Source organism: Beta vulgaris, chromosome 8, assembly GCF_026745355.1.
Source record: "Beta vulgaris subsp. vulgaris cultivar EL10 chromosome 8, EL10.2, whole genome shotgun sequence".
In the NCBI taxonomy this organism is placed as follows: Eukaryota; Viridiplantae; Streptophyta; class Magnoliopsida; order Caryophyllales; family Amaranthaceae; genus Beta; species Beta vulgaris.
Window position 1 is genome coordinate 48,092,158 of NC_079209.1, and position 18,437 is coordinate 48,110,594.

General features: G+C 38.1%; 1 protein-coding gene across 4 annotated transcripts in view; it reads right to left on the bottom strand.

Annotated features, from left to right (window-relative positions):
- Window positions 1–11,231, bottom strand: part of LOC104883605 (phospholipid:diacylglycerol acyltransferase 1) — a 28,115-nt gene extending 16,884 nt beyond the window's left edge. For 3 of the 4 annotated variants that reach the window (XR_788587.4, XR_788588.4, XM_010668151.4), the window contains exon 1: window positions 10,530–11,231. Coding sequence is in view for 1 of the 4 variants with exons in the window: in XM_010668151.4 (XP_010666453.1) it covers window positions 10,530–10,987 (458 nt within the window). In the remaining 3 variants the exon portion in view is untranslated. Of the gene's footprint in view, window positions 1–6,476; window positions 6,579–10,529 lie in introns of all 4 variants that reach the window. The other variant, XR_002038848.2, reaches the window with a different exon arrangement.
- Between the last annotated feature and the right edge of the window lie 7,206 nt (window positions 11,232–18,437).

Sequence of the window (18,437 nt, forward strand, 5' to 3'; positions counted from 1 at the left end):
ATCGGGTATACAATGGCTTGAGAAGCTGAGCACAACAACAAACTGAAAGAATCGAACTTTGAGCTTACAAAAGAAGGTGAAACAAGGGGGATGCTCCACTCGCAAGAAATTGCATCTCACTCAAAGCCATGATCAGAACTAACTATGAGGAAAGAAGATGGAGGCTTCCTGGTGGAATTGAACCAAATGGAGCAGACCATGGCAGAAGAGAGCTACCTGAGACGTCATCCCCCATCCCCATGCTTGCTTCACTAATCACTGAACATAGGTAGGTGTTCAACTTACCCCAGGTCTACCTCCTAGTTAAGGACATGAGCATATGATTAACCTTAAGCATGGCACAAATCCACTCACCGTTAAGTCTTACAGGTATCCCCAATCCCAAAAAGATGAAATTGAAAAATTAATCGATAACATGTTGTTAGCTAGCGTTATTAAGTGTCCCATAGTGCTGCTCTTAATGAAAAAAAAATATGATTCTTGGAGTTTTTGTGTGGACTGGAGCTTTGAATAAGCCAATGTCTCACACAAGTACCACATCCCTATCATAGATGAATTGTTTGATGAGTTACATGGAACAATCTGGTTATCACTAGATTAGGTTAGAAGAGTTGACATTACAAAAACTTCATCTAGGACTCATAAAGCTTGAATCAACCAATAAGGCTGGAGATGCTCAGTCTACGGGGGTTCCTTACAATATAAAAATTCAACAACCTTCTCAATACCCACACTCCCAAGCGGGCCACCTTACACTCTAAAATTGTTCAAGATACAAAATTACAAAGTTGGCAGAAGGTTTTCTTCAAGACAATGGAGCAGACTCGAATATAAAGGGAGGCTTGTGATACTTAGCTCCCCCACCTTGGTCACGACACTCCTCAATGAGTATCATCACACTCCCACACGGGGACACTCAGGAATTTTCAGAACATATCAAAGGTTGGCAGTGTTGAAAGGGAATGAAGAGAGACATCCCGAAGTATGTGCATAATTTCCTAAACACCAAAAGACCTCCACTTTAAGCCCAAGAGGACTGCTGCAACCTCTTCCCAACCCCAATCAAATAGCAATGGACTTTGTTGAAGGACTTCCTAGATCTATGGGCCTGGACACAATCATGTGTGGTGGTTGACATGCTGACTAAGTATGCTCATTTCATAGGGCTTAAGCATCCTTTCACTGCTCAACTAACTAGTAGCTTCAGTTTTCATCAAGGAAGTCGTTAGATTACATAGGTTCCCTGCCACTATAGTATCTAATAGAGATATAGAGTGTTCATGAGCGCGTTTTGGAATGAAACTTTCAAGCTACATAGGAATCACTTGCACAAAAGCTTAACCTACCACCTACAATCATATGGGCAAATTGAGGTGGTCAACAAGTCCATGGAAACTTACCTCATTTGCCTCGTAAATGGGAAGCCAAAAACTTGGGCAAAATGGTTAGCATGGACTGAGTATTGGTATAATACCTCCATGCATGCATCCATTTTCTTAGCTGTCGATGGTAGAAACTCTCCACCCTTGTTTAGGTTTGAACAAAGTAGCATAGTGGCATCATTGGAAGATCAGCTTTTAGTTAGGGATGTGTAATAAACTGAATACTTGGACAATAGAATTAAGGAAGAAGATGATGATATTTGATTGATGAAAATGCAAATTACAGAAAATAAAAGGATAATTGCCAAGTTTCGAGTGACTTGGTCACACTCCCAAACTAACATATTAACTATAGTATTAACTTGGTCACACTCACTTCATGATTTCCTCTCCCTAATCTCCTCTATTTATAGTCTACTTGCTTTATTCCCCAAGCTAACATATTAACTACAATATATTACTAAAATACCCTTGCTCCTCAAGCTAGTCCATTACAATACCGGCCCACCAAACATCCACCTTGTCCTCAAGGTGGTTTGCACTCAGCTACATCTTCTCGGCATCGGCAATGATGGGCATTGTCCAACTCTTCTTTACTCTCAAAACTTGTGTCTTGCGCTTCATGTTGCTACTACTCGTTGATTATGCCTTGTAGTGCCACTTGTGATGAATTTTGGGGTAATGAGACAAAAGAGCCGCTACGAAGCGTCTTGGATGGTTTGTATATGAAATGGGCAAGAACAATAATGTGTTGATTATGAAATTTGGGATTAAAAAGTGATGGGTTGGAAAGGTAGGATAGATTTGGTTGGAAAAGTTGGAGGGGTCTTTTAAAATAGTGACTGGATTTAGTCATGGGTTAGTTGAGGTGATTGAGTTTAGTAGTGGAGTGAATGGGTTGGGTCGTGAGATGGGTGGGGTGGTAGGTTTTAGAAGATTGGGGAATCAAATAAGGCTTAGAGTTATAAAAGTCAAACTTGGGCCTTTACTTATCACAACAAGGGAGGAAAACACATAGAAACATGGTGCCCATTTCAGTTGAGCCTATTTTGGTTTTAAGTCCAAGATGTTGAGATAAAAGTGAGTAGGCCCAAATTCTTGCTTTGTGAGTCCATGTAAATGACTGACCTCATTTATTAAGTCAGCATTGGAGGTGAGATACAATTTGAATATTCTTCTGTCATATGTTTTCACCCAGGCACGTGTAGGTGTATTTGCTATACCAACCTTTTGTGTAATTCCAAAACTGCCCTTAATTATATATATATATCTTTTTTGGCGACAAGGAAAACAAAGCCAACTAATTTACTAACTTACCTAATCAAGCTGTTGTAGCTAGCACATGGGCTGGGCCAATTTCTTGCCGACTTACCTTACGAATTTCGCAAAAACTGAACTTACTACATAAAGCTTTGATATCATGAACTAGAGTGGATATTTCAAAAGGCTGTTGATGATTGGCAATTGCTCGGACAAAATCTGTGCAGTCTGAGTGGATTTTGAACACATCTGACCCATTTGTTAAAAGCTTCATATAGTCCTTGGTGCAACGCGTATGCTTCTGTTTGCAGTGGTGTCAGAGCTATAATCTTTGCATTACCTTTCAAAGTTTGATGTTATTTATTGAGGCTGACCAACCGATTCCTGCTCTTAGATATTGCTTTTTATGTCTCTTCCAGGCTCCGTCTACTAGAACGATGCAGTTCTCTCGTTGGTTGTAACCCACTGTAACTACTAAACTACTACCTCTGACTGGTTATTGTCTTCTTTATGGGTCATGTTTAAATGCTTCTCTCTGATCTTTGCACCTTCATTCAGCTCCTTTAGAAGGGCATCCTTGTGCACTAGGATGGAAACCGGGTTTTGATTCAGGTTTTTGAACACCACGTTGTTTCTACGTAACCAGATAGCCCACAGAGTGGCTATGAAGTCTTTTGATCTCTCAGACTTTATACCATCTTCTTTCCAGAATAACCTTAGAAAGTTTTTAATCCATTCTTCAATAGGTGTTGGGGGAACCGAGCATGCTTTAATACCCAAGGTAGAGCACGCCCAAACATGTGCTGAGATGGCGCAATCCCGGAAAAGGTGGCTTTCAGTTTCCTTATGCCTCTGGCAGAGATAACAATTTTCCTGGACCGGGATATTTCTTCTTAATAGGTTGGAGCTAGAAGCAAGAGCTCTGTTCAGCAGTATCCAAATAAAAAATTTCCGTTTGGGGCAGATATCAAATGATATTTTTTGTAGTTGGCTTGCATTTGCAAGCCAACGGGTGACTCACCAAATCTTCTCCAACACACTTCTCTTTCACTCTCTCTTTCCGGAAACCTTCTTGACAGTTCCATGGAAGAGCCACCTTCGTCTTCCACCGCCATTCCTTCCTCTTTCGACGAAACCAGGACCACCACCAGATCCGCTATTTCTAGAACCACCTCGATCAAATTCTCCTTTCTCCGGTTCAAATTTGAGGTTGTAAGATCTACTCACTCCTCCACCAACATATCCGACTCGACCACCGCCGATAAAACCTCCTGAAAAGTCACCTTGTCTCTCACCCACCTCCGGCGGTAAAGAGTCTATCACACCCTTAGACCCGTCCCCATTGCAAGAACCTGTAATCAAGCTGGACATCAACAAACATGGGCCACCACCGGACCCACTACCGTTTGCACCCCACTATCTCAAACGTTTCTTCATGTAAACTGTTTCCCAGCCATTCCCTCTCAATTTCTTACCTTCAAAAACATGGAGACCACCACCCTTCGGAATTTTGGGACCACTTACAAAATCACACGCGAGCCACCATCTCCACAATGATTTGGAATGACAATCACCCCTTCATCTTTTTTCCACCATCTCCTGACCACTAACAAAGGTTGGGTAATTACCACCACCATTTTTCTCCAGATCTTGGTTTTCTTCTGGTGGTACTGGTGCCAAGCACCCACTATCCTTATTGCTGAATTTTGTCGGAGTTTGTTGTGTTTGCCGGGAAACCACCTGCGAAAAACCAATGTGGCGCATAACCTGGTCCTTCAGCTCTTGCCAATCATAGAATCGTAGTCATCGGTATCTGATTCAAACCATCCCAATGCGTCTTTGTGAAGACCTATGATGGTAGCTTTTAACTTAGCATCGTCACTTAACTGGAAGAAATGGAAGAAATCCTCCAATTTTCCAAATCCTCAAAATCCTCAATCCAGTTATCATAATTTCTAACATCAAACTCCAGAAGTTGTAACTCTTGCCGGATTCTCTGCTCCACCTCGGGTCCAAAATACCTTGAACTCTTTTGCTTGTGATGTGAGCAAACTCCTCTTGGATCCATATGTGCATTTGTTGTGCAACAATTATTTCGGCAAACTCCATTGCGTCTTTTTTTTTTAATCTCGAAAATCAGAAGCTCAATACCCAGAATAGTACCGCTTTGATACCATTTTGTAATAGACTAAATACTTGGAATGTAGAATTAAGGAAGAAGATGATAATATTTGATTGATGGAAATGCAAATTACAGAAAATAAAAGGATAATTGCCAAGTTTTCAAGTGACTTGGTTACACTCCCAAACTAACCTCTAAAAATAAACTTCTCCAATATTTTCTTCATGATTTCTTCCTTCCCTAACCTCCTCTATTTATAGTCTACTTACTTCATTCCCCAAGCTAACATATTAACTAGAGTATATTACTTAAATACCCTTGCTCCCCTAGGCTAGTCTATTACAGGACGCCACATTGGATGAGCTTAAATTTCACATTCTAGCAGCACATAATTTCATGAAGTAACAAGAGAACCTCAAACGAAGGGTAGTCAATTTTGAAGTTGAACCGTCTCTGGCTAAAAGACCGACCATGGGAAAAGCTTTTTCCAAGGTTCTATGGGCCCTTCCCTATCACCAAAAGGGTAGCAGCCCCTTCCCTGTTTTCCACATATCCTAACTCAAGAAGGCTATTGGCACCCGCCCTACAACCCCCACAATCCCTCCGGACATGCTGATCTAATGGTAGTGGAATCCCTGATCCAATGCTAGTGGCATTCCTGATCCAATGGCAAGGCTTACCTCCAAGTGAAGCTACATGGGAAGATGCTTAGGTTCCTGATTTCCATCTTGAGGATAAGGTGGTAGTTTAGGAAGGGGGGTAATACTAAGACCCACCATAACCCTCCCATACTCTATACCTACTCTAGGAGGCAGAGGAAGAAACTGGCAAACAAGGCATGGGTACTACTGTAATTCCAAACAAGGAGCCAAGTGGATCTAGTAGAGACAGAGTCGCACAGATTGTTCTCATATAATATAGTACTGATTGGAGCGTCTGTTTCGAGATAGAAAGAATGACTAGGAAAGAGACCAATAACAGCAAATCTTGTAATAAATAAAGACGAGGTAATGATTTGCACAATCATTCAAATAAGGGTGAGCTAGTGCGTATTGGGAGAGAACCTACACCTCTCGAAAGTCTAGAATTGTATTTGAGGTTCCCTTGCAATTTACTAAACTTATAAAGCTAACTCATTAAGAGCTTGCATGAGAGATCAAAAATCAGATTAGAGTAAAAGTGAGATCATATTTCCTCAAGTAAAGATCCGTAACGAATCAACAAGTTACAATAACTACCCAATTAGAAACCGACTTACAACTTTAGATTGAAGAAATTATCAACACAAGTTTCCTATCCAGTTGTATATTGATCTAGAACCTCAATTTTATGTAAAGAGGAGCATCATCATATGCATTAACCAAAATTATCTCTAGGAAATCCCATTGCATATACAAATAAGAAATACAAACCTAAATCTGGCTAAAAAAGTAAAGGCACTGTGGGGTACGATTTTAGAGGAAGATGAAGACTAAAAGAAAGGAAGTTGAAAACCCCAGCTAAACCTAATATTCTGGGATTGACTTTTGATAAACATAATGAAGGAACTCTAATAGGTCAAGCGATGATTCCAAACGCTGTTGAAGCGCGAGAAAAGGTCTGGTTTAGATGACAGGTCATAGACTAACATATTTCAAAATATCAAAAAGCAATCAGGAACTCTAATAGGTCAAGAAACTAGTATGCATAAGAAAATGCAACATGGAACTTACATCATGGAATATCTAGAAGACCGGCAATCCTAAGCACTAGTGTCATCTTCAAACTTTTAAAGCCCAAGCTAGTGTGACTTCTATATTGCATAAAGTTACTTGCTGCTCATGAAGAAAAAGTATCTAGATGTTATTTTCAGAGAGAATCGAGGGACCAAATTATCAAAGAGAATTCATGTATGTAGAACGATGCCAAATAAATCGACAATCAACACATCAAATTGCATCCATAATACTCAGCATAGATGATGAACTTAACTATAGCAAGGACAACAGAAGACAGAAAAGAGATGGACAAGATACCCCGCATCGTGTGCCTTAAATTCCATTTCAGCACAGCAGATTGACCCCCAACTTCCCCATAATGCTAATATAGTGGACAAAGAAGTTTTATGGCTACTTCCAATAAAACCAAATCAATTAGGTCTGGAGGTACCCTTAACCTCTAGAGGGGCGTACACAAAACACCCCTCAGAAACCAGAAGGCATACAACAGAATTTCCAGGCCATTTACAAACTACCATCCAGTAAAGGCTATGGTCTTTGAATATTCACTCTCAGAATAATGTCATAAGGTACACATAGGTCAAGGACACTGAATATAATCCACAAAAGCTTCCAATCCACAACACTTGAATATAAAGCCACTTGTTTAGGACTAATGAGTTACCGCCACCAATTTCAACCAGACATGTACCAGGGGTTGCTACATATTTAAAGAGGTGGCCCACTGTTTTGAAGTGTTACCAGAAACACCCTACAGGAAATTACCAACTAAATTGTAAACTGAACCTTTCCAAATATATGTATGACAAACTTTCAAATGAAACTTAGTTTTGGAGGCATTTTGGCGTTAATGTGTCTTGGCTTTCCTGTAGTGAATCAAACATATGATATCTTTTTAAAGAAAACATTATGTGATTTCTCCAGATAAGTTATAATGAAAGTAGTGAGGTACATCTAATCTAACAATCCATGTGATACATATGATGTGAGGAACGGCAGATAAAATGTTACAATATATCTTCCTATATACTGGAGGCAGCAGCTTGGTCTTGGAAAAGTAATTTGATTATTACCATCCAACTTAGGCACTGATATTAAACCCTTCCTCCAGACATCATAAACATTCAATGGAAATACCTTACTGTTCAGGGCATAAATTGGTGCAGAACTTCCAAATAATGCATTAGATTGTCAGTGAAACTTTCACCTGAACTTATCATGAGTTTGGAGGGCTGTTTGTTGAGAGGCAGAAGTGAAAGTAAAAGTAAAAGAACTCAAATCGTTATTCCTTCAACAACGTCCTTATCAGGAAATTCAACATATACAGGCTACCAAAGATTAAGATCAATTACTCAGAAACAAGTACACAGCCACCAAGATTCATAAACATCATTGAGCGTAAAGATCATGGCAACACCCTCAGCCCAAACAGTTCCTCATCCGACCTGCAGCAAGATGGATCAGAAGAAAAGAAAATTTAACCCATCTATTGTCATCCAATTTGAGACCCTAAGAGCTGCTTTGATTAGGAAAGGCATGAACTGTAAACTGCACTAGAATAACTTTTCCAATCCCGTCCTTAATATAATTCAACAAACTAATCAACCACCTGCTAACTGCTTCAATGATACCTCCGTTCACAACTATGTGATATAGCACAAATTCAAGCTCTTCAGGAATATTAGAAATATAGATAGAATATCGACAAAGAGCTTCCAATACTTTAATACTTCAAGGCTGACAAATATATTAACTGTTGGGTCAGTGGCTTAGTAATCATCAAAGGAACATTAGAACTTAATTCGAGCAGTGTTCTAAGCTAATTGATACTCGACAACTCCCAGAGGCCAGAACTTGTCATGGAAAAATTTTGAATTTTGGATGAGGTTGCGATCTCAATAACAGTCGTGGAATCACTGGCTGTTGCCACCATATTTCACGGTCATGGCAAGCTCAAAAGCATTCACAATGCAATTGCGATGCGTGATCCGGGTGAGATTTAATACCATTGTCTCCCACAGACAAACCAGGTAAAGCTTACATCATAGCTCTAACTAGAAAGGGAAAACAATATTGTATGTAAATGCCGGCATTCAGACAAGATACGTGGTATAGCAAAATCATTGTCCAGGAAACTAAACGGCAAGTTTTGTCTTTTATCCAATTTGTTAAGCAACATATATTAAACTCATCAAAGCAGGTGGACTTTCATTAACTAGCTCTACACATAGCAAAATCATCATACAGGAAACTAAAAGGCAATTTTCGTCTTTTGCCCAATTTGTTAAGCAACATATAATTAAACTCATCAAAGCTGGTGGATTTTCAGTAACTAGCTCTATAGCATGACCTAGAAACAACTTCCACAACAAGGAAAGTAAAAAGGGAAACCAACAACGGATAAATATAACAGACAGCAAAACATCGAAAAAACAAGCAAATGACAAAAGCTAAGCAATAGCTACTTTATCTACCTCATACATTGTCTCACATCGCATTGCGTGCATATAATACTAGTTATCTCACATTACAACTCTACATGCAGGCCCAAAATAACAAAAGCTTCTTGTACTAGAGGCATTGTACTCAATCTACATGAATAAATCCTCACAAACTCCAAAAACTTTTTTTTGCAAACATCCAACTACTTAAACTTCACTTCAAAAACCTAAAAAGGATCCCAACCTTTTCATCATGAACAAACTTTCCACTCCACAAACAAATAACTTCCAAAATCTCAAAAAACTCACAACAATTCATTAAACAAAAAACCCCATAAAAAGTACTTCCTCTGTTTTGTAATACTTGCAACATGGAAATGTATACAAAGCCCAATGAAAGGAGAGAGATACAAAGAGGTAAAAAAACAAACCTCCATGTACTAGGAGAGAGAAAGAGATAATATATTGCCAAAAAAGTCAACATTGCAAGTAAGAGCAACAACAATGGTTAGCTACATCCATTGTTGCTCAGGTGCATCTCATAGCTTTCTTTAGCTAAATCTATCTTTAAGCGAACATCCATCCATGGTTTAGCTAAAATGTTTGTTACTATGGTGGGTCTTTTACATAAAAAAAAATCAGCTTGCTCTGCACTTTTATTCCGGATGGGACCCGCGTATATTTGCTTAGCTAATTTGCTCCATATAGAGCAAATTGTCTTGCCTTAGCAAAATTACCAATGTTGCTTTAGTGGTTTAGCCAATATACTACAAAATTACTAGCAAGTCCAAAACTTGCACCAATAAAGTTACTCTAACATATAAAATGGGAAACTCTACAAGTATTAAAAAACCGAGGAAGTAAACTTCAAAAACACCACAACAATCCCAAGCCAAAAATGTACTTCCTCCGTATTCTTTTACAGTTTGTTTGGTAGAAAGGATTTGGAAGGAAAAGAAAGGAAGTGGAAGGAAATTTATTACTTTCCAATGTTTGGTTTATTAAAAAAAATTAAGTGAAAGGAAATGGGAGGAATTGGAAGGAAATAATCTTTAATAAAATTTCACTCTCCTTTCCTCCCAAAAGCGGGGGAATTCGGAAGGAAATAAAAAATTTATACCAAACATGAAAATTTAAGGTTTTTTTCCTTTCTCTTCCATTCTTTTCTTTTCTCTTCCCTTCCTTTCTCTTCCCTTTCTTTCCTTTACTAAAAATGAACCAAACACACTGTTAGATGCTAAATTGCATAGTAATGACTATTTACCAGCTAACCTTGTTTGATTTATTATTCCTTATGTATAAGAAATAACATAGTCCAATAGGATCTTATTTGATTCATCTAACTAATTAGTTTTATAATATCAAATTTTGATTTTTTTTTTCTCCATGCGTAACTAACGGACATTGCTACACCTATCCACCGAACAGACAACCCACTACTAATAAAGTACTAAAAGAAGATTATTATGTTGAATTGGATTCCATCACCACAATCCTCAACAAGTCTTTTACGAAATTAAACATAATGCTGATGAAATCAATGCATTGAAAAGCGTGAAAACAAAAAGTGTAGCAACTAAAAGAATAAGAGTATATAAATATATACCTTTTATACAATTCACCAAAAGTACCACCCCAAAGTCTTTTACGAAACAAGCCCTCCGCACATTGATGACCTTCCCACAGCTCAAGTCCTCCGGTAACAATCCCAGGAACAAAAACAACCGGATGTTTAACCTTCAATCCTTCTTTATGTAATTTCACACCAGGTGGGTCCGGCAAAGGCCCAGTTATAGCTTCTGTAACATACTGAGGAAATGAAGCTGGCATCGCATTGAATAGAAACAATAAAAACCACCATGTACAACATATAAACCCAACAAACCAACAACAACTATCAATGCATGACCATTTTTTCTTCAACTTTGTTATTTTCACCTCTTTCTCTCTCCTCTTTTTATTCTCCTCTTCTTCTTCTTCTTTCTGAGTGATTCTAGAATCTTCTTCTGGAGGCGGTGTTGGTGGTGGTAGTGGTGGTGCCTTCCTCCGCCGTAGAAACGGCATCGTTTCTTCCGCCCCCTAAAAAGGGGTGTTGAATTTATTTTTATTGATTTAGGGAGAAATGATTGTTTGGGAAATTTGAATATTTGAAATGGGTAACGGTTAACTTTGGAGTTTAGAGGTCGGTGTTGATATGATGGTGGTTTTTTCGCCGGTGGCAATGGAGGAGAGAGAAAGAGAGAGAGAGAGATTGAATGTTAGTTTGTTTTTGGTTGGTTTTTTGTTTTTCGTTTTTACGTTTTTTGGACACAAAAAAAAAAAAGAAAAGGAGACAATAATACGTGGAAATAACTAAGAAGGGTGTTCCGTGTTCTGGAAACAGCTTACAAGTTCAGAAGGTTGGGCTATGATGATGGGCCTGGTGAGTGGTGGCTGCAGCGGGCTTCGTTTTCTTAAGAAAATATACTTTTGGAATGTTCACGTTAATCACGTACTTTATATTATATCGGACAAAATTGACGGGAAGAATTTCAAGTTCTCACTATAGTATTAACTATCTCTTTCACACACACAAAAAAAAAAACCCTAGCTCAATGCAAAAATTCCCCAATTCAGTTGTACTTGATTTTAGCCAAATTTCTTAGCCTTCAATGCTTATTAAACACTCAAGATCTGCTATTAAGATTAATTGTAAAGTTTGGCTTGTCCAAATTCTTCGCTAATCTGCTTTCTCTCTTCTGTCATTATTGCGAGTTAAGCCACCCTATAAGTAGGTCTGCTAAGTTAATCTCTCAAGATTTGCAGGCCTATGCGTGTAGATCTGGAGTTAAGCTACTGCTAGAGTGTTCTAAAATCTTTCATCCTCTGTTAATCTGGATGAGGTGGATCCAATTTATTAGTATCAAGTACAAATTTCATCTTAAAGCTAGGGTTTTTGGTGTCTGGAAAGTGATGGGTCATTTAAATCTTCTAGTGAGAGAGTGTGATCTTAAATTTTTTTGGTTTACTGTAATCATTTCGCTATGGGTAACCTATTTCTCTTTTACTTGGCGTGCTGTTCTTGGAGCTTTATCCATAATTTCAGAATTTGCATTTAATGCGATTAGAGGTTTCTCTGATGGTATGAATTTGTGGTTTTTTGCGAAAGGTTTGTGTGTGTGGTATTTCTACTATAAATTGACTTCATTTCAGGTAAATTGGTATAACTCTTTTCTCTGCTTTCTTTCAAATGCAATTTCTTGTCTTTCTAAATTGTCTCATCCAATAATTATCTTGTGTTGTTACTTGGTGTTGGTTTTCATTATGACGTTAGAGTCATCTTTTAAAGATGTTCTTATTAAAAATTCTGGTGTTGAGATCTCTGGTGTTGGTGATAGTGTAATCCCTAAAGTTTTAGAGTCTGGTGAGAAATCTGGGAAAAATGTGTTGCAAGATGTTTGCTTTGACCCTCCTGGTCCTCCCTCTTTTCCTGAGGCGATCATTTTAGATGATCTTCCTCAAGTCCAGCGTGATATTGATGATTTATCACAATCTTGTCTTGTTGGTAAAATGTTAGGTGAGCCTGTGGACTTGAGAACTATTATCTCGAGGACTAGGGCTGATTGGAGTTTCTGTAAGGGTGATGTGGAGTATCTTGATATGGGGAATCATTGGGTCCTAATTAGGTTTGCTAATCCTGGTGATTTGTTCTTAGTCTGGTCTGAAAGGCCGTGGCATGTAATGGGTGAATTGTTTGTGATTTACCCTTGGAAGGCTCACTTTGATCCTTTTTTGGAGGAAGTAAAGTGGGTAGACTTGTGGGTTAGAATCCCTTGGTTCCCAACTGAGTTATTGAACTTTGAATCTATTGCTAATTTGCTAGCTGCAAATTATGTTGGCTCCTTGATTAAACTTGATTCTAGGTCTATGTTGAGGCATAAGATAAGATTTGCTCGTGCATGTATTAGGGTTGATATCACTGCTCCTTTAGTTTAATATGCAGAAATTAAACGTGCTGGTGGGGTTGAAAGTGGGTATTTAATATGGTATGAGGATTTTTCTGTTGGTTGTAGCTTTTGTGGTAGTGATGAACATGTGATTGATTTCTGTGCTGTGCTATCTCCTCCTAAATCTGAAAGAAAGGTTATGTTGTTGCAAAACCCCAAGAAGAAATGGTTAGTCGAATTCTTGAGTAATGCTAATAGGCAAGCAATGCCTCCTACCACTGCTGAGCCAGCTAATGTGGTGGAGGCTAGGCCTAGGCATGTTTCAAGGCCAAGGTTGGGCCCTTCTGGTAATTCTTTTTCTGCTGGTCCTAAGAAGTTTCCTGCTAAGGTTTTTGCTGGTGCTGTTAAGAAGAATGTTGCTAAAGGTATCATAATTAATGAACCTCCTGCTATTGTTCCTAAGAAAGCTATGATTTCTCCTACTGTTATGAAAGATAAAGGTAAGAATGTGGTTATTGATGAGGTAGTTGATGTTATGTCCTCTGATGATGAATCAACCAACTTTGCTGTGCTCCCTCCCTCTTCTTTAGCAGATGGTGTGAGTGCTCTCCCTCCCTTGGATGTGCACTCTTCTGTGCCCCAGGGAGAGACTGTTCTATTGCCCCTCCCTCCTGCTCCAGATTTTGAGGGTTTACTCTCTCCAGTCCCTCTGAGAGTAGTCTACCCTTCAGAATTATTTGCTAATGCTATTCTTCCTGCTGACCCTTTTCATGAGAATGATGGTAAGGAATTTTTTACTGCTGATATGCATGATCAGTCTGATGTGGATGATGATGATACGTATCTTATGGATGAAATGGTTGATGCTGATATCGATGATGAGTATATTTCTCAGCCTGAGAACTCTTTTCATTCCATTTACTCTGATCATTCAATAGTTAAGCATATAGAGCATCTGGGTTTGAAGGGGCTAGTCAGTCTGAGCATCTCTCATCTTCAAGTTCTGCAAAGAGAAGAAAAGGTATGGTAGAAGCAGATTCAGCAAGTTCTGATCTGAAGAGGAACAAGCAGTAGGTCAGGTTCTTTTATCCACCTGTTAAATATGTTTATAAGTAGTTGGAATATTCGAGGGGCTAGGAGGCCTCTAGCTTTGGAGGAGGTCAAATCCTTTTGCAAGATTAACAATGCAACTATTATGATGCTTTGTGAAACCAAACTTTCTACACCTCCTTCGGATGGTTGTGTTAGGAGGTGTGGTTTCACTCATTTTGATTACCTTCCTTCTTTTGGTTTAGCAGGTGGAATGTGGATTTTTTGGAAAGTTCCTAATTGTAATCCTTTTGAACTTTCATCTATTAAAAAGTATGATCGCTTTTGGTCTTGTAATATAAAGTTATTAGATTTGAACTTTTCATTTACTTTGATATTTATTTATGCACCGCCAAATTATCATCTAAAATATGCTTTTTGGGAAGAGTTAATTGAGTTTATTCAACATCTTTCTGGACCCTATCTTATAATGGGGGATTTCAATGAGTTGAGTTCTCATTTAGATAAACAAGGGGGTGCAGCTTTTAGCTTCTCAAGACTTGCATGTATGAATCATTTCTTTGCTAGTATTGACTGTTATGAACTTCCTTGTAGTGGTCATAAATTTACTTGGCGAAAGTCTAGAGATAGTTTTTCTAATATTTATGAACAAATAGATAAAGGAGTAGTTAGTTTAGATTGGCTAAGTATGTTTCCTAATGCTCAAGTTAAGCATCATGCCTTTACCTCGTCAGACCATTGCCCTATTTCGATCGAACTACAAAGCAGAAGTAATCTTAAGTTTCCTCCTTTTCGATTTGATAAACTATGGACTACTCGTAAAGATTTTGATGTTATTATTAAGAAATATTGGTGTCATAAATTTCAAGGTTCTAATATGTTTTGTGTTGTCCAAAAATGTAAGCTATTAAAATCTCTTGCTAAGAAATGGGTCTCTACAAGATTTGGAAATATAAATAGACAATTAATTTCAGTTGAACAAAAGCTTGGGCAATACAAAAATGTATAGAAGAGCAAGGTATAAATTCAACATTGAGTAATCGACAATTTTTGCTTTTAGCTAAACATAATAAACTTCTTGCTTTTCAAGATATGTACTGGAAAATTCGTGCCAAATCAAATCAACTAAAATTACGAGATGCCAATACCAAGTACTATCATACCTGTGCTTCAATTAGGAGAAATCGTAATATTATTTCGGCTATTAAGGATGTTTCAAATACAACTATATCTCACCCTAAGGATATTGAAGAGTGTTTCACTTATGCTTTTAAATCTAGATTTGAATCAAATGCAAGTTGTAGGCTTGATCCAGAGCTTGATTTAGAGTTGTTATCTCCAATCATATCAGAGGAGGATAATGAGCAATTATGTGCGACTATTACTATGAATGAAGTTAAAGAGGCGGTTTTTTATCTTGCTCCTGATAAGTCGCCTGGCCCTGATGGGTTCACCCCATTTTTCTATCAAAAGTATTGGACACTAGTAGGTAACTCTGTCTTCCGTGCGGTTTCGTCTTTTTTCCATTCAAGTCGACTTCTTAAAGAGGTAAACCATACGTTTATCACGCTAATACCTAAGGTTGATAACCCAGAAAATCCTAATCAATTTAGGCCTATTAGTCTTTGTTCCACTATGTATAAAATTATTTCTAAAATTATGGCAAATAGAATGAAAATTGTACTAGGAAAAATAATCCATCCGCTGCAGGGCGCTTTTGTCCCAGACAGATTAATTCAGGATAATATTCTGCTAGCTCATGAAGTGTTTCACTCGTTTACAAGGAAAAAAGGCAGGGAAGGCTGGGTGGCTATTAAATTAGATATGGAAAAAGCATACGATAGGTTGGAATGGAGTTATGTGCTGGCCTGTTTGCGGAAATTGGGGTTCTGTGAAAAATGGGTGAGTTGGGTAGAACAATGTATATCGACTGTTTCTTTTTCCGTGCTTGTTAATGGCATTTTGGGAGATGTGTTTTACCCATCCAGGGGTATTCGACAAGGTGATCCTTTGTCTCCGTATCTATTCATTTTATGTGCGGAAATGCTGGCTAGACTTCTATTTCAAGCCAGTATAGAACCACCTAAATTAATTGGGGTCACTCTGGGTCATTCTAGGTGTAATATTCCGTTTCTTACATTTGCAGATGATACTATGATATTTGCAAAAGCCAAAATAGAGAGTTGTAGTGCCATTAAATCCATCCTTGACAAGTATTGTCTCATGTCAGGACAATTAGTTAATTTTCATAAATCAGCTTTTCAGTGTACGTCTAACACCCCGGAGGAATTAATTTCGGTCTTTAGTGGAGTGTTACAAATGTCAAATTCTGATTCCTTAGGGAACTATTTAGGATGTCCTCTAGTCAGTGGTAAGGTTACCAATTCTTCCTTTTCTTTGATTCAGGAAAGGGTTTCTACCCAGTTAACCAAGTGGCGCGCAAACTCTCTTTCGCAGGCAGGTAGAACTGTATTGATTCAATCTAACCTGGCGGCAAAAGCAAGCTTTCAGATGCAGAGCTTCTCGTTACCTCCACATATAATTTCTTCTTTGGATAGGTCATATAGGAATTTCTTATGGAATAAGAGTCCTGATTCTAAAGCTCCTAACTTGATAGGATGGGACAAGGTTTGTCTTCCTAAGAAAATGGGTGGGTTAGGGTTAAGAAAAGCTAAAATTAATAACCAAGCACTTCAACTAAAACTTCTTTGGAAGTTGATTAGAATGCCTACTAATTTGTGGGTAAGGTTGGTTACCCAAAAGTATTTAAAGCAAGAAACTCTATTTTCTTATCATCCTAAGACTAATGTCTCGTGGCAATGGCGTAATCTTATGGCTCTTAGGGCCCCTTTTAGGAGGGGTCTACGATGGATAGTTGGTAATGGTAAGGCTATTTCTTTCTGGGATGATAATTGGGTTTATGATTCGCCTATTAGTGAGAATTGTTTGACACGACTAAATTTTGAACATATCAAAGTAAGTTTCTTTATTTCTGAAACTGGAGGTTGGAACTATGATCTTTTATCGCAATTTGTTCCTATGAATGCTGTTAAAGATATAAGTGGTATCTTCCTCCCTTCTAATAAAGTTGAAGATAAGGTCATCTGGGGATTAACAGCTAATGGGGAATATTCTGTTCAGTCTGGAGCGCGTCTTTTGCAAGGTTTTAAAGCTGGTAGTCATAGCCGAGTGAATTATGATTGGATTTGGTCAGCAGATATTCCCCCTAAGATTAAGTTTTTTCTTTGGAAAATTTGTCAGAATGGTCTCCCCACAAAAAAAAGATTAGAGCTTAGTCGTGTTATCTACCTTTAGAATGTGTGTTTTGTAATTATCATGCGGAGGATGCATATCATCTGTTTTTTTCATGCCCGTATTGCCAAGATGTTTTTGCTCACACTTCGGAGTTCCCTACTCATTCAGATCTGCCTAGGATGGGGAGTTCCTCTTGCTTTATAGACTATGTTTGTAATTTAAAACGAGTGGTTTCTATGAAGGCTATTAGTTTTATTACTATTGTCTGGTGGTTTATTTGGTATGCTAGAAATAATATTATTTTCCGTCAACATTCGATTTCAGCTAGAGCTTTATCACATATGATTTGTTCATTTATTCAGAATTGGGAACAGGCTAATAACGGGTTGAATCTAGATTGCAAATCTATTTCTTTAGCTAATATGGCAGCTGTTGGGAAAGCTAACAGGAAAAATGTTAGTTGGGTTTTACCTCCAACTAATTTTGTTAAAATTAATTTTGATGGTTCTAAGGCTCTAGATGGTAGTACTGCGTATGGTTTTGTAATCAGGGATTCTGTTGGCAACCTTCTGCTTAGTGGAGCTAGTCAAATTGCTCAGTATCACTCTGTGATTGTGGCTGAAGCCTGGGGTCTAAGAGAAGGGATTCGGGGTGCTTTATTTTTAGGATTCAAGAATGTTATAATTGAAGGAGATAATATGTCTGTTATTCAGGCTATTACGCGTATTTGGAAAATCCCCTGGACAATCGAAACTTTCATCAGTGATGCTGAGAAAGATCTTAGTAAGTTTGAGTCATATGAAATTCATCATGTGTTTGAGAAGCAAATATGGCAGCTGACTGGATGGCGCAATCAAGGTCATTCTTCGGCTAATCTTTGTTATTGGTTCGAGTCACAAAATGCTACGTTTTCCACTATCATCCGTAAGGATGCTTTAGGGTGGCCTGTCTTGTGGACTCCTCCCTAGTTTTCTTTCTGGCTAAAAAAAAAAACACAAAAAAAAAAACTATCTCTCTAAAAGAATTTCAACTATTATTAATCTTAAAATTATTTTAATTATTACTCCATCAATCTTAGAGTAGTTTTAGGTAACTTACAGGTCCGACTAAGGTCCTGTGCAGGGTGAGCAACTGCACAGGACCCCAAAAAATATAGGGGCCCAACTCTTGGCTTAAATAATTTTAAATTGGGCCTAAAATTACCTTCAGTTAATCTGTCTATTCACCTTCATTAACCTCAAATAACGCTCAATTCAATTTTCCAAAACTCTATTAATGAATCA